The sequence below is a fragment of the Thermoascus crustaceus genome (assembly GCF_041956765.1).
Source record: "Thermoascus crustaceus strain CBS 181.67 unplaced genomic scaffold VTN00scaffold_7, whole genome shotgun sequence".
In the NCBI taxonomy this organism is placed as follows: Eukaryota; Fungi; Ascomycota; class Eurotiomycetes; order Eurotiales; family Thermoascaceae; genus Thermoascus; species Thermoascus crustaceus.
This window is the reverse complement of record NW_027192533.1, coordinates 478,232-494,259: the sequence shown is the minus strand read 5'-3', so window position 1 is coordinate 494,259 and position 16,028 is coordinate 478,232. Positions and strand designations below refer to the sequence as shown.

Sequence of the window (16,028 nt, the reverse complement as noted above, 5' to 3'; positions counted from 1 at the left end):
ATTCAGCTAGGAAGAACAGAAGTGAAAAAGGACAGGAAGAAATATGAGGAAGGGGGGGAGGGGGGGGGGGTATTTGGAAAGAAACACGAACTTCGAGCGTTGTGTTCGTTGGAAAAGGCTCGACTCAACTTGATCGCTCGATGATTGCCCAGGTCCAGGTCCAGAAGTTGGAGTATCTCCTGTCATGCTGGGCGTGTAAATATATTAACCTTCATGGCAAATTGTGTAGAATTTGAAAGGAACCCTATCACTAATACGGAAGGCAGATGGGGTAAAGAAGACGGAGGAGTCTGGTTTTCCTCAACCTCAGTGTATTCATTGTTTGTGGTTACCCAGCTCTGCGAGTATGGGTTGCGTCATGGGCAGAAGTCACGTGGTTTGCTTGGTAGCACTTGGGCTGGCAACAATACTCCCAATACCTCCCGAATTATCCCCTTTGTATAGCTCTTGTCGCAGTTGTAGTGGGTGATCCACTATTGTCTTCATGTTTTGTTGTATTCTATGCATTACAGCCTCTTGGTGGATATCTCTAAACAACTGGCATGAGCATAAAGGGAGTGCAGGTGAGTGAGCAAATCACCTGACTCACCCAGCTCACCCTGTGAAGCAGCATTGTCCAAGTGAAAAAGGAATGAGCTGCTCACAGATTTTTGTATGAGTTTTTTTTACCTACCTAGGTACCTAGGTTAGGTAGATGGCTATTATCGGTTCCGCGGTCCGAGGCCGAGGCCGGGAAGGAAGAAAGGAAAGGAGGAACAAAACAGGGGACCTTGGGAGGCGTGTTCGGAGGATTTCCATGGACGTGTGCATAAAGCAATTAAACAGCACGTGCTTAGGGTGTTTTCTTCATGTAAGTACATCATATACCTATGCATGTGGAGCGGTCGGAGAATAGGATAGGATGGGATGGGATGGGATGGGGTGGGATAGGCAGGTAGGCGGGGGAGGTTACCGCGCAAGTAATTACTAGTTAGTTAGGACCTAAGGAAGAAGGCATTTAGTCACTCTGTAGAGAGGTTGGGAGAGGGGAGGAGATGTATATATGGATGTAGACATAGAAAGAAATAGACAACCATGTGATCCCCTCTTCTCCTCTCCTCTCTTCGCGATATCGTGTTCTGCCTGTCTGTCATCTTGCGATGTGGCGTGCCGTTCCCTTTCGCATCGTTGTCATGAGGGGAAAAAGACATCCATCCAGTCCAGGTTTCTTGGTTTCAGACGATGTCAGTCAGTCAGTTTCAGGTAGTACGTAGATCATTCATTTCTGCATTTGTTTTGCTTTGCTGTGCTGTGCTGCCGTCCATTTGGCTTTCAACCTAGGTAGTTAATATACCCGATTAGGTAATATATTCTCCACGCGGCGCGGCCGTGCGGGGTGAGGGGAAAAAAGGGCAGGGGATATCGAAGGAATCGTATACATCTATTTTTCTATCTCATGCCTATGAGGAGAAGATGTGTATCTCCTATCTCGCATCTCATGAGGAGAAAGAGAAGAGAAGAAAGATGGAAAAAGAGGTGAAGAGAGGCGAAATGCGGGGAAATTGGTAGGGATGTGGCTGACCTCTCTGACGGGCTTTTTGTCCACATTTTTCACATGCCATGCATCATCCTATCTGCGCCTTGTATCTGTTATCTGCATCTCTGTTCCGCTCTGCAGTCTGAGGTTAGGCCTGCTCAGTTTAGATGTGCTGTACACAGAGCTGGCATGTGACTGAACCATGTACCTAATGCACCTCAAGGTTGGTAGTTTGTAGAAACCCAGTCGTTTCACCCGTCAAACTATTAACTATCCATCCATTCAAAGCTTAAGCTAAATCATGCATTCTAGCTCTCGAATCTGGGCCGTGCTATTTATTTAGATAATAAAAAATAAGGACCAAGCTCCGCCCTGATGCAGACCCCCGACCCAACCCACACACTCGTCTCCCAAGGTTCCATCCAAAGAAAAAGGAGAAAAAGCAAAAAGAAGAAAAGCTTTTTTCTTTTTCACCAGGTTCCCTCGTATATATTTACGGTACGGAGGCACGTGTATGCAGGATTTTCCCGTCCCGGTGAGCCCGGTGAGCTGAACTGGGTTAAGTTGGATCGAGCCGAGCCGTGTTTTCTTTTCCTTTTTTCCTTCTTTCCCACTGAGATGTATAGATCGATGTGACCCTGCCGTCTCTTTTTGTTTTTGTCCTCGGTGAATAGGAGATAATTCGGTCCAAAAAAATATTCTCATGTCGTAAGAATAATATAGATCTTGCAGCTGGTTAACTACGCTACGAACCGCACATTGTACATATTTGGGGTTGTGTGGTTTACCGGTGAGGATAAGTAGCCAGGGATGGCGATGCTTTTTTTTATCTTGATTTATTCACTTATTAAAAGTATACTTTGAATATGTATATATATACCACTTATACTATACATCACTATCTACCTGTTGATCATCTCTCCAACTATTGGTCCACACACCTCCGGAGCTTTCTCGGTTCCAGACCAGATATGATTGTTAATCTTAGTAGAGACTAGGTACAGTAAGCTAAGCTAGGCTGATCCAAACTATAACCACACCGACATTGATCCCTGGCGCTGACGCAATGAGGGGATGGGGGATGGCGTGATGAATGTATGGATGCCTATTCTGTAAGACTACCTAACTGTATGTACGTGCTTTACTAGCCGATAGGCGGGATAAGCTGATGTGCAAGATAGAAGCCAAGTCGTGCTGCGGAATAGTGTATATAGAGAGAGAGAGGCATACCTAACCTAGGTAAAACAGACACATCTCCCATCCGTGGAAATAAAAAACCGAGACCCAGACCCAGACAGATAACCTTCAATAGCCGCGAAGCAAGCAACAGCACAAGCTTTTAGCTTCCGCGGCGGGTCTCTCCGTCGATGACGTCCTGCCGGATTGGTCGGAGGGCGCGAGATGCGGGGTCCTCGGGGTCTCTGGGCCCAGAAGGCGCCGGGGCAACGGAAGCTACCAGCGAGTCTACCGACAGTCTGGCTAGATCCTGATCCCCTATCCCTATCTTCTATCTTCTATCTTCTATCTATCTGCTATCTGTTATCCGTGGATTTTTCTTCTTCCTACAGTACGTAGGGAATCCATCCAGGAGCCCAGAAGCAGAGATAGATGAACAGCACATAACTACGGTTACAGCAACGGATACCTGCGGCAGGCCAAGATACTATCTGGCCTTCTTGGCAGGTAACAGGAATGCGACTGGGTTACAGCTTTTCAAATCGCACAGGATCTTGGCACGCATGATAGTTATCATTGCTTGACGTTTGATTTCTAGGCAGTGCAGTAAAACATCACATTCTCAGCCAGCTGAAAACGCAGAACAAAGACATGAACATGTTCGCCGAGATCCTTTCCTTTCCCATGCCTTGAACTACCTAGGTACCGATTCTTCCAGGGGGTACTTTGAACCTGACCATTCCATTTCGTCCTCGATAGCAGAAAGTAGAAAACCGTACACGCTGAAGGAAATGCCGTGAATCCACCATTTGGCCAGATATCCGAGACATCGACATATGTCGTATCTAGCCGTAAGAGAAAATGCTGCAGAAGATGCTGCAGGACTCAGGGGAAACTGGGTCCGCCTGGATTGTCGGAGAGAGGAACCGCCAGTTTATGGTATTACTGAGCGGATGGGTCTGATTATCGATCTTTTGCTTTCCGGATGTGCCGGATCAACTCATTTATTTGGAAGCAGTCTTTGGTGGGTCTTCGAAGCCCAGTCTGAGGAAGCCGCCCGGAAGACGAGCAGGAGCTACACCGGCGGACGACTCGGAGGATGAACTGTTGGAGCGCTGAGTCTTGTGGTAGTGCTCTGGAAGGCTCTCAGAGGAGCGGTTGGCCTCAGACTGACGGTTGATGGGCGACTCCGGGAGGTTGCAAGACGGAGACAGGACAAGAAAGGCGCTGGTGGGAGTGTATGTGTACATTTTGAACGGTAGAAGCCAAGACAAGAGTCTGCAGAAGGTACGTTGAAACGGTTTGTAGAAGAGTAAGACTGGCGGAAAAGGAAGGATGGTGAATGATGAAGAATCAGAAGGACTGGCGGGCAGCAGAGGGGTATATATACATGTGAATGTAGGGGCCTTGGGGGAAGGAGCAGATCAAGAATAGCACGTACTGGATAGATTGATTAGTAGCCCGTGGATGATGCACGCGCCGATCGCATTGCTGCCAAGTTCTCTGAGATAAGGGTGTGAGATTCCGCTACCACAGGTGGAACACGCAATTGCAGTGGAGCGAGTGACAGGTGGTCTCCAAACAAGGTGGATGAACGAGATATCTGGAACGAGCCAAGCCGTTACTATTGGAAGCCCCCTCGTCTCGCTTCCCCACGCCAGGTCGCACTACGGGGCCGAGCAGGCATCGCCGCCAAGGTCCAAGGCATGTCGTCAAGCGGTCGAGTATATGGCAGACATCGTGGCTGCTGATCAATCTCTCTGAACGTTTGTTGCGTTATGAGGACCCAGTCTTCCGTGTGCAGCCGAGGCTCTGGTGATCTCCGTACGTCCAACCCCAAGCGGTCCCTTCGAAGTGATCAGCGGCGAAGAGGAGCCAAGACTTTTGGTGCCGACGACCATGTCGAATATAGCCAGGACTTGTGCACTGTCTATTCCTGGGGGCAAGGTGAGGGAACAGATGGTGGAACATGAGAGGCTTAGACCATCACCTTCTGGAAGGCTGGTACCTAGAGAGCTGGCTGGGCCTATCAGTGTTGCTGTCTCTGGTCGTTGTCAGTGCCAAGTACTTTCTGCAGAGATGATGTACAGAGTAGAGCACATCCACCCCAGTTGCTTGCGGGAGCAGCCTTGCGACGCCTAACTCGATCGTTGAATCACAGCATCTCTCAGCGTGTGGTACTGACATCTAAGTGGTCACTGCGCGACAGCTGTACCCCATAAAGCGCAGAGCGTTGTTGCATCGCCATCCATTATGGCGATATCAGAGAACCTTGGAGGAAAAGAAGACAAAGAGAGCCCGGTGAGACAACGGACGCCTTTCTGGGGAACGGCGGACATCATGTCGGTATGACGGCGCCTTCGAGGGTGGAGAAGAAGCCGAGAGGTCTGGAACAGCCGGTCACGTGGGGCTGCATCTCGTCTGTACAACCGCTGGGAGAGATCGAATTGGATGCTTAAAAAGAAATATCCAGTACAACAGAATTATAGAAATAATCCTGTTGGAACCATCGCAGCAGAATAAATGGTATCATCTGTGGCCGTTGGACCAACGGCGCTTAGCTCTGAGTCGTGGTTCGAGTTTCTCGAAATGTCCTCTCGGATCTTTGTTCTTTTTGTGTCTGCCCCCGGACTTTTCGCTCCCCTTACTAACCTCTCAGACTGCAATTCCATTGTGGCGCAGATGTCCGGTCGCACCAGGCGAGCGCGCAGTCTTGCCAATCCATAGGATGTCGGCCTCCGACAACCTCAGTCCATACCGCCGCAGAGTCGCAATCTCTGCGGACCTCAGTCAATCGCTGAGACGATTTGTGCCTATGGCACTCCATGACCGTGCCAGTCTTCGAAAATCATAAGCTGAGAGCTTCTTAAAAAAAATTGAATGCCCCTGCTGCAGCTTTCGGCACCCTGGTTTCCGTTGACCCTCCCCATAATCGTGTTGCGGTGAAGCCCCCTTCCAGGCACTGCACTAATGTACAGTACCTACGAGCCAACACCGACTGTTGCTGATGGATAGAATGTGCCGGTCTTCCTCAGGCGCCTATGTCTCGTGCCTTGTGGATGTCAAGATTCTGCTTTTCGACGTTAGTTCAAGGCTTGTCTCAGTTTCTCTTTTACTTTTAGCAGCCATGTTGCCGCTAACACTGCAGATAATCACCAACCGCGCTTTCCCACTGTATTCAATTCGTCCAATGTGCAGTCTCAGACCATCTCCTCGAATCTTTTTCTAATGGTTGAATTCCCATGTTGCGACTTTTTTCATTGGACAGAATCGGGATGATTGGACGTTGCTTGTCCGTCTATGACGTTCACCAAATATAGTGTCCGATCCGAGTTGCGGCACGTCCCTGTCTTGACGTGCGTCGCGGCCCGCTAAAAAAAAATCAACAGGACTCCTCCACGCCAACTGACAGTCTGGCACAGTTATCAAGATATATCCTGGTAGAGGAATATCTCAGCTGCTGCAGTCACTGTGGCAGTGCCATGACAGAAAGCTCACAAGACTGTCCATCATAGGGACATCCAACATTGAAGCTGGATGCCAATGGGTAATTTCCGCTGTGAAAATAAGCTCCAGGCATCATGTCAGGCAAAAAAATAATGCACTTATATCCCGCATCTGGTGGCTCATAGGACGAGTCAGGGATCGTATGTTGTTGTGGGGTATGCCTGTGGAAAAAGAAAGAATGAAGTGGATTGATAAGAACAGTTGACTCACGTTAGGAAGTATGGCTGAATAATGAACTGTTTGTGCCTGAAAAAAAAAAAAGACGTCTTCAGGGTAAGAAGCACTCTTGGATCCTGGGTCTGCGGAAAAATTAACTGGGGAGTCTGAGACATCTTGCTGGCAACGTAATTTGTTTCCCGCATCGTCTATCTGGCGTCCCATTTGGCAATTAGTAGAGATTCGGACATCTCGGGCCACCCCCAGGGAACGCCACATACACCCCCGTACAGTGATCTTCATCTGCATAACCGCCAGCCTAGCGTTGGCGTTGGTGCGCGTTTGACGCAGTAGTTGCTCTAAAGCCGCCGCCAAGGCTTTCTATGACCCTTCGAATCCAATTGTTGGATGTTCTGATTCAAGAGAGTTGTGCTGAAGGTCTTGAGATCAATGCCGAATCCGTTGCCTCCCTGCGAATCATTCTCTAGCTCCCTGCTGCCTAGCAACCTTTTTGCTCCTGCATACCCGGGGACACCATGACCACTTCCCCCTCCGTAGAGTTCAAGCAGGAAGTAAGCGGTTATATAAAGAGTCCCCGAGCTAGCTCTGGGGCTTCTATCCATCTCTCACCCTTTGTGATACCAAGCAGCAAGCGTCAATCAATCTATCTGGTCTAGCTACCATCAAACGCTCTTTGCTTCTTACAATTGACTTTCTACTGGTCTACCTACTAGTGGGACTATACTAGCAAAGATCTACTTCTTTGATCATCTATCCGTCGGTTGAAGTCCCGCCTCGAACAACCGTACAGAGCAACAATGTGCTCGATCTACTTCTACAAATATGATTGCGGCTGCGTCATCCAAGAAGGCGACGTCGTCTTCTGCGCATCAAGAGGCCACAATGTGAAACCACAAACCAGGAGGCGGGTGGGATACAACTGTCAGGAGCACGGCGGAAGCGATAATAAGCCGGTACAGTGTCACCCATTATCTGCTCCTCTATGCATATGACTCCTGCTCGGGCACTTACTGAGATGACATGAAAGCAGAAAGCGTCTGCACAAAATATTGATAGTGCCGATTGCCATTGATCGCCGCTTGCAAGTTTGCAAACGAACATATTCGAGGAGTAACAATTTTCTTCGATTCGACCCAACGTTTATTCTTGCTAGAGGTTAGTCTCCAAGTCTTTGATTGCCGAACTGTATTCAGTCTGTGTTGCAATCCATGTGGATCTGGAATGTCTGACAGCGTGGTGGCTCCGTTCAGCAAACTGAGACATGAATATAAATTTTCGGGCTTCTGTGATTTAGCTTCCGGAGAACGATAACGGCCAGCTTCTTTTCTTCATTCTGTTGTCAACCTGATTTGACGATTTTATTCTTGGACGTATAATGTCCTTGTTTGGCCCACGCAGATCATGTTGTTCACCTAATGTATCGGGCGGGGAGGGATTTGCTGCCGGCGGAGAGACCTGTGGGAATGAATCCCCACTCTTTACCTTCCCTTCTGAAGTTGTACTTCTCTCAATGGCTTTCCTTGCCTGTGTCATTCTGCGTGGCTACGCTCACTTGGGTGATTCCGCTGTTATCCGTCTGCCCATATCTCGGTAGTTCCTAATCACAAGATCATTTCATCTGCACCTCCCAAGTATAATCTCTCCATCAGAAAAGATTCCCTAAAAAATGGTCTCCGCGAACTTAATGCTGCTGTTCTCGCTAGTATCCTTACCTGCATTAAGCGTCTATGGGTCCAACGTCTGGTGACATGTTGGCAAGTTTGGGCCGTTGCTTTAGCAGCTGCCTTAGTAGCAAGTAAAGTCGCCGTTCATCGGAGACGAGACCAAAAATACAAGTCATTGTCCGGAAATCCCCCTTCAATGGTTTCTGGCTCACCGGTTGCCCTTGGAAATACTCGACATTAGTCCTTCCCGAGCCTGGAATGTCTTCAAGAACAGGGTCTAGCTTGTTCTCAACTTTTTTCTGGGGTATGAAGAATGGCAGATAACCGGAAACTCTGGTCTTGATGAGCTTTATTCCACGCATCATCTAATGGGAATTCTATGCATCCCTTCCCGATGAAGATAGGAAATAGAATTCGGGGTTGAGACGGTCTCTGCGAACGTGTTGGCAGTCCAGAATGAGATTTGCTCTGCTATCCATGCAGTGTCTTTTGCAAACCACTACGGAACGACATATCCGCGGCCACTTCCAGGGTTTGCGATCGTGGGTGGAGACCGTTGATGCTTGTATGATAGGGCAGCCGCTGAAGGGACAGGGGGTAAGTGACTTCCGGTTGTAGATGTGCCGGGGGCTGCGCAGGGAGCAAAAGAGAGGGCCCGGATCCAACGCCATTGACGACACGAGAACAGATACTTTAATGGATGTCGTGAAGTGTCGCGGCCGCAGAGTTGACCGTAGCGCCTCCTTAAAACCTGAGACATCACTCATGTCATGCAGAAATGGTGGCAAAATAGGCGACCTATAATTATGACTGGGAGATATCAGAGAATATCGAGATCCTGTGATCATAGCACCGGGTGAATGTTGACCGCCTCTATGATAACGGAAATATTGGACCGTAATCTCCTTCCAACTCTAGAGCCCTTCAGGACAACGAAAAGGCCAATGGGGAGGGCATATCGTGTCCAGCAGCCACTGCAAGCTTACGTATAAGCCAATGTTAGGTCCGAGAGACATGATAGACTGTGATAGACTCAAAGTAGCCTTTTAAGAGAAGATAGAGGGAGATGCATGGATGCATCTGGAAAACCATTGGTGAGTATAACCGCCCTGCTCCGTCTACAGAGCCACTCAGAAAGAAAAATGAGCGGTCTTCTTACCACTTTTCTTGAAGAGGATGCCGGTCCGGCCGGGTACCCCCAGCTAGGTCTGAACCATCTACCTGTTTGATCGATGGTAATGTTATTAACTCGAGATAAGAGCCGGTATGATTCCTAATTGTCATATCCTGTGCTCCAGGGGCAGGACCAACAATGATAGGGTCTTGGGTTGCTGCACACAAGGAATAGTCTGCAACAACTCGGGGGAGAACCTGGTAACTTCTGATATCGACAGGGAAACGGGAGATCTCGACCTGGACTTCGGAGGCAAGAGTGGAGATTTGAGTTTCCCCAGTCTTTGAGACAGGACAATCTCCGGATATCCTGCCGCTTGGCAGTAGCTCACAAGTATGCGCGGCTGAACAGTCCTTGACTAGCGAAGCATAGGATCAACACGGTTGGCTCCAAGCTTGACGCTCGGCTACAGGATCTGCAACTGTGCTGTAACCCTCAGATAGCGTAACGGAAGGGAGGAGCGATTGGTCAAACCAAGATGCCACCACACCCTGCATAAGTCCCACAGCAAGACACAATCATCTGATACAGATTGGAGATGTGTAATTCGATGATAAAAACAAAATGGGCACTTCCACGCTGCCTAGAATAAAATCAGACATGAAAAAAATCGAACCTCCAACTGTGACTCTTTTTGTTGGGGAACTCGGCCCAATGAGGCATGACAGGGTGATGCTCAATTGGCAAAAGATAACCTGGGAGAGCAGAAATAGCAGCAGGACATATATAGAAACGGAGGTTAGCTTCATAATTGTGCGGATGACGAGCTCACAGAAGTCCCCCGCCTTGTCACACAAAGACTCCCTGACATATTCAACGGTAGGACCTCGCCGAATTGCAGCCATCAGACGTGGCAGACCCCGAGCCGAGGTACCCGCATATACCTGTCAATTCTTTGAGGTGGCGGAGACTAACTATCCAGGGAGACAGTCAGGCGGTTGGGCATCAGCCAAGTACCTTTGACTGCGGAGGTACGACACAGGGCTGCGCAACCCGTTATCCGGGTAGAGTGCGAGTCCATCTTCATCAAACATGCCAGTACACCGGGTTCATGGCGCTTAAGCGCAACTGTCTCCCTGGCGAACAGCTCGAACCAATAGTCGATGTGGGAGATTAAAGAGCTGTTGGCTCTAATCTGCAGATAGTCCAAGAACACCCCGAAGACAGCAGGTCCCAAGCTAATAGCTTGAGGCTAAAATAGGCTATTTGAGCAGCGTTCGAGAACTAGGGATGGACTCCCGATAAAAAGGACATGGAATAACGTTGGATTTATTCCATTGGCTCATGGAGCGGTGTGTGGCTGATGAAGAGGCGCTAAACGCGCGGCATGAAGGTGACGGTAGCATGGGGAAATGTGGGAACGAGTACGAGCGGTCTCAAGAAAAAGAAATATATCCTTGCATGACATGCAGATCGCCGGTGAGCTTTCAAGAAGCGGTGATGCTGCTCAGGGGACGTCGTCGAAGTTCTAAGAAGCTCAGCTTCTCGATAGGGCAAGGCCAGCTAGCTCCACGTGATCGCGGTCCGCCGAGCTACCAATCGCCATGAACATGAAGCTCTGAGATCATCATCTTTTCCTCTTTCTCCCAAATCACAGTCCATTTTCCCTACCTACTGCCTCTGGACTACCACGCTGCTGTGCACATGTGATGTCCATAGACGTCAACTGGGAGAGAGCCACCTCTGGACCGGACGGTGAAGCTCTTGCGGAGCGTATCCGCTCTTTCATCCATGACAAGTTCCAGAAGGTGGCTCTCCCTCGATTCATCCGCTCCGTCAAGGTCCACTCCTTCGACTTTGGGACCGTAGCTCCTGAGCTCGAGATCAAAGACTTCTGTGACCCGTTTGCGGACTTTTACGAGGAGGACGAAGATGACGAGGGGTCAGACGTTTCGGAGGAGCTCCCTCCAGAGCAGCGGAGCCAGTGGCAGCATCCGGACATGGGCCACCGCAGCTTTCGAGAGGACTCGGAATTGCATCCGTCCGGTCTCCAGCCGCCCATCGCCTTCGGGGAACATCTGAACTCCCATTTCCCCCGAGCCGGCACGCCTGGCATTCCGGGAGGGACCTCAACCTTAGGCTATCATCTCATGGGATTGGGTGGACTGTCGGGGACACAAACCCCTCTTGCTGCCGTGGCAGGAGGTACATCTTTTGCGAACGGCTGGTCAGAATCCACGACAGATCCCCGGATGGGATCCCGATTAAGCAGACCTCACGGCGCCGGCGAGACGATCCCGCACCGACGTCCAGAAAACGAAGTCGACACCAGCTCGCCCTCCCGTCCTTCCACGGCGAATACACACCCTTCGCGTCCCTCTCTCGGCCACGAAAGCGGCTGTAGCAGCGGTGACCCTTCGATATCGGGCGGCAGCGACCCGGCGGCTCCTCTCCACGCACGCCCGGAGAGCGAGGAGCAATTAGACGACGACCCTTCCTCTGCGACACAGCATCCCCAGCCGCCCCCTCGCATGCGCGAGCGCAGACCCGAGGACTTCCAGGTCGTCTGCCGTGTCAAGTACGCGGGGGACATCAAGCTGTCGCTGACCGCGGAGATCCTGCTCGACTACCCGATGCCCAGCTTCGTCGGGCTGCCGCTGAAACTGAACATCACGGGCGTCACCTTTGACGGAGTCGCCGTCATCGCTTACATCCGCAAGCGGGCGCACTTCTGCTTCCTCTCACCCGAGGATGCGGACGCCCTGCTCGGTTCTGCAGACGGTACCACCACTACTACCACCCCTGGTGGGCGTCGGCGCTCGAGCGTGGACGCATCGGTGTCGTTGTCGTCCAGGAGACGGGTCGGTAGCCTGTTGCAGGAGATCAGGGTGGAAAGCGAGATCGGGCGTAAGGAGAACGGGAAGCAGGTCCTGAAGAACGTGGGCAAGGTGGAGCGGTTTGTGCTCGAGCAGGTGCGCCGGATCTTCGAGGAGGAATTCGTCTTTCCCAGTTTCTGGACGTTCCTGATCTGATCTGATCTGAAAGATCCCGGGCCATGGGGCGTATGTCATAATATTCGACCACTCTTTTTATGTGTATTATCATTGGTCTTGACGAGTCTTACGAGATGATGTTTCGCTTATATGTGTATATCTACATACAATACTTTGTCATTCATAAGTACAGGTGGTCCAAGTGATACTACTACTAACAAGACTCTGGTTGCCGTCAAAGAACAAGATCATGAGGAGAGATAAAACACAAGCAATAATAATGCATGCAGCATGTCCAAAAAAATCCCGGCAGACAGGATCCAACGTCAGCCAGGCCAACTCCCCCATGCGGCGGTCAGCATGCCGGAACAGTGCCTTTGCCTTGTCCTCACGCGTGGGTACGTGTACTTCGTATGCAGTCTCTGTACTGATATTCTATCTAGACCTACTAGTACTAACGTAATCCACGGTCGAGCGGTCCATTTTTCATGCAACCACGAGAAATGTGAAGCTTTTCAACCACAGAAATAAAATTCAATCAGCCTAACTAATAGTGAAATATAAAGCTATTTACTAGGGCAGTTCCTTATAGTATGTCCAACTATCCTACAGCCACTGCAGCGTTGTGGAGCGCGTCATCAAGGCATAGGTGTAGGTCCATCGGGCTGCTCATTAAACTGCGTATCAACCTGCTGAACACAATTTTGGCCTTCCTGTACAGATAATAGAATATCATTTCCTATAGCAGCTCACCTTCTTGCTTTCTTTTTTATTTTTTTTGCTCATTTTCTGCACGTAGAGTCTTGATTTCATCCTGAAGAAGAAGATTCATATTCATAGCCATTTGAGTGTCACGGCGTGGCTCCTAGGGAGCATTCTAGGAGCCAAACCGCTGTGCCACTGGCAAAAGACTAGGATACGAAGCCAACGGCTTCGTACTGCTCTCGCTTATATAGCTTCTTGCCACGCCGTCACATTGAGCAGCCTTCTCTAGATGATGAATATAGATATTGGACTGCTAGATAGCTTTCTTGTACTAAGACTTTTCTGCAAGCTGTGAACTTTGTGATCCAATTGATAAGTATTCTGAGGTGTTTGAAAAGCAGAAGATATTGAGCCTTCAGCTAGTAGTGGTGGTGTTGGTGTCTGAAGTTGAAATGTAATTTTTGCAAGAACCTGTTCTTGATTAAGTGGTTTAAGGCCTGCTCCTGCAAAACCACTGCATAGATTAGCTGAATTAAACACTTCAGCGCGTGCAGGTGGATATAGAGATAGAAAGTCTTCTTTATCAATATGATTGTTGCCAGCAATCATTCTTGCTTCAAGAAGCTTTCCATACGCCCGTTTAAGCAGGCCAAAAACACCAACATCAAGAGGTTGCAGGAGGTGAGAGGCATATGCAGGCATGCAGAGACAGATAATTGAATTCTGCTTGCAGAAATTATCAAATTCAGCAGTTAGATGGCTACTATGACCATCAAGAATAAGCAACCGCTTTGCACCAGTTGTATAGCATCTGGAATATGGTTCAAACACCTCTTTCAACCACCAAAGTGTAACGACGGGCCTAGGACTTCGTAGGCAGAGGGCCGTTGGGTTTATCTTGAGGACAGAAGACAAGGAGAAAGATAGATAATTAGTCGTTACTAGCAATGCTAACTCTAAGATTGCTACTTGAGTTGACCACCAGGGTCCTAATCCCTATGGCTAAGGAGTGTGTTTATATACATGATCTTTCTGTTGGTATTGGTATGCCATATGGTATACGGTATACCATATGGTATGCCGTATACCTGGTGGTATGTTGTATACCATTTAGCCTCTGTATACCATTGATTAGTCAGGCTCATGTGATCCCCTGTCCTGTGGGGCAGTGTCCATCATGCAATGCTGTGTTGGACAGTGCTGATCATAACACTACTCCCCCTCTTCTAGCTTTTCGCCCCGAAAAGCATTTAAGCGTGACTAATTCCCGCGTTGCTGGGCCTGAGTCCTGTTTCTGTAAGTATCTTCAATATGCCTTGTGATCGTTATAAGGAGCGTCTTTGTCAGGCTGACTTAATCCAGCAAAACGGTTGTCCTGTCAAGGTTCCATGTGCCTGGTGTCATTCTCATAATCTTCCTTGTATTATGGATTTGAAAAGCTGAAACTGTTCCTTGTGTACCCGTCATGGCCGCAAATGTGAAAAGCGGTTTCATAGTGATAAGGAATGGGATGAGTTGGAGAGTGCGCGAAAGTTAATAAGAGATCAGATCCGCAAGACCCAAGAGCTCATTGCATCATTGTATGCAAAGCTTAACTGTCTTGAATGTCAAGAGGAATTCCTTCGTGAGCGGGGTATGAAAATGCTGAATCATGATTCTTTGGTGACCGACAGGCTGGATGACAAGAATCCTCTCACTGCCGAAGAACTTGCTGAGTTGGAGCGTCTAGCCAATGAACACAAGAGTTGTCAGCAGTCCAGTGATCTGCAGCTCTTTGAGGGGCTTTCTCCTGGTTTTGTTGCAGAGTTTCTTGCCTCTGGAGGTCTCGGGCAAGAGGTCTCTGGTAGTTCCCAAGGATCTTAATGGGATGGCTTTTGTGGACGCCCCCTCTTGGGTCGACCCCTCCTCCTTTGGTGTGGCAGGTCCTCTGGTTTCGGGCGATCTGGGTTCCGAAGGTGGAATTCTCTAAGGAGTTTCTTGCACCCGTCGCAGTTTTCTATGGGTTGCCAGGAATTCTCAGAGTCATCATACCCTTTCCATTTCAAAAGGTACATAAACTGCCTATTGATTATGCCACTGTCTAACACTTTCTCCACTTCATAGTCCTTGTCATCATCCGGATTCTCTGGTAGGATCTCTTCAGTCTTGGTAATCGGTTGGGCGTTTTCTGGCGCTGGCTCCAATAATGATATATGAAAAACTGGGTGTATCCGCATAGTATCTGGCAATTTGAGGTGGAAATTGACCTCTCCTTTCTTTTCTTTGATTTTAAATGGTCCAATCTTCTTAAAATCCAATTTGTTATTCAGTCGTTTTGTTTTCACATTTTTTTGAAGGAGATACACTTTATCTCCTGCCTTCAGCTCTGGTCCTTTTTTGTGGTGCTGATTGTAGTACTTGGCGGTCCGGTATGTGATAAATTGAATATCTAGATTCAACTGCTGGTGTAGCTCTTTCAGTTGATCAGCTCAGAGGATTCCCTTCTGTGCCAGAACCTTGTCTGGCTTTGGTTCTTGGTAAGCTGATGGTTCGAACCCGTAGTTGGTGTAGAACAGTGATTCCTGGGTAGTCTTGTTTTTGGCGCTGTTGTAGGCAAACTGGGCCATAGGTAGGAGTTCTACCCAGTTGTCTTGCTGGTAGTTGATGTAGCAGCGCAGGTATTGTTCCAGGGTCTGGTTCATCTGTTCTGTCTGTCCATCCATCTGGGGGTGAGCTGTTGTAGAGAGCTTATGCTTAGAGCCGAGTTGACAGGTCAAGGTTTGCCAGAATCCTGAGGTAAAGAGCTTGTCTCTATTGGACACAAATTCCTCTGGCATTCCATGGTTCCCAAAAATGATCTGTAGGAAGGTGTATGCCAATTCTTCTGCATTAGATGACTTTTTGTATGGTAGAAAGTAGGCATACTTGGTGAGCCTATCCACAATGACCAAGATAGAGTCATATATTATCCCTGTCAGGGGCTCCTTGGACGCAGGTAGATCTGTAATGAAGTCCAGTGATATGGATTGCCAGGGTCTCTCTGGTGCATCCAGGTTCTGTAGGAGTCCATATGGTGCATGTCGCGCTGCTTTGCTCCTGATGCAAAGATCACATTGCGATACTATGTGTCGCACCATCCTCCTTAATCCTGGGAAGTAGAAGTTCCAGGTAATCCTTTCAATGGTTTTCTCTATCCT

At 49.0% G+C, this 16,028-nt stretch overlaps 4 protein-coding genes across 4 annotated transcripts in view; 1 reads left to right on the top strand and 3 right to left on the bottom strand.

Annotated features, from left to right (window-relative positions):
• The window catches only part of VTN00DRAFT_9209 (uncharacterized protein), a gene marked incomplete at both ends in the record, with an annotated part of 1,241 nt that extends 755 nt beyond the window's left edge, over nucleotides 1-486 (bottom strand). Inside the window, one exon of the mRNA XM_069436144.1 lies at nucleotides 420-486. Within this exon, the coding sequence (XP_069284794.1) occupies nucleotides 420-486 (67 nt within the window). The remainder of the gene's footprint in view (nucleotides 1-419) is intronic.
• Nucleotides 487-3,696: 3,210 nt separating this feature from the next.
• On the bottom strand, nucleotides 3,697-5,364 carry VTN00DRAFT_9208 (uncharacterized protein; the record flags this gene model as incomplete). Its single annotated transcript, XM_069436143.1, has 2 exons — nucleotides 3,697-3,919; nucleotides 5,345-5,364. 2 exons carry the CDS (start codon nucleotides 5,362-5,364, stop codon nucleotides 3,697-3,699), a joined length of 243 nt encoding a protein of 80 aa, XP_069284793.1.
• Nucleotides 5,365-10,863: 5,499 nt separating this feature from the next.
• Nucleotides 10,864-12,186, top strand: VTN00DRAFT_9207 (uncharacterized protein; the record flags this gene model as incomplete). The annotated part of the gene is made up of 1 exon (XM_069436142.1): nucleotides 10,864-12,186. One exon carries the CDS (start codon nucleotides 10,864-10,866, stop codon nucleotides 12,184-12,186), a length of 1,323 nt encoding a protein of 440 aa, XP_069284792.1.
• Nucleotides 12,187-15,320: 3,134 nt separating this feature from the next.
• VTN00DRAFT_9206 (uncharacterized protein) lies at nucleotides 15,321-15,968 on the bottom strand (the record flags this gene model as incomplete). The annotated part of the gene is made up of 1 exon (XM_069436141.1): nucleotides 15,321-15,968. One exon carries the CDS (start codon nucleotides 15,966-15,968, stop codon nucleotides 15,321-15,323), a length of 648 nt encoding a protein of 215 aa, XP_069284791.1.
• Nucleotides 15,969-16,028: the final 60 nt, after the last annotated feature.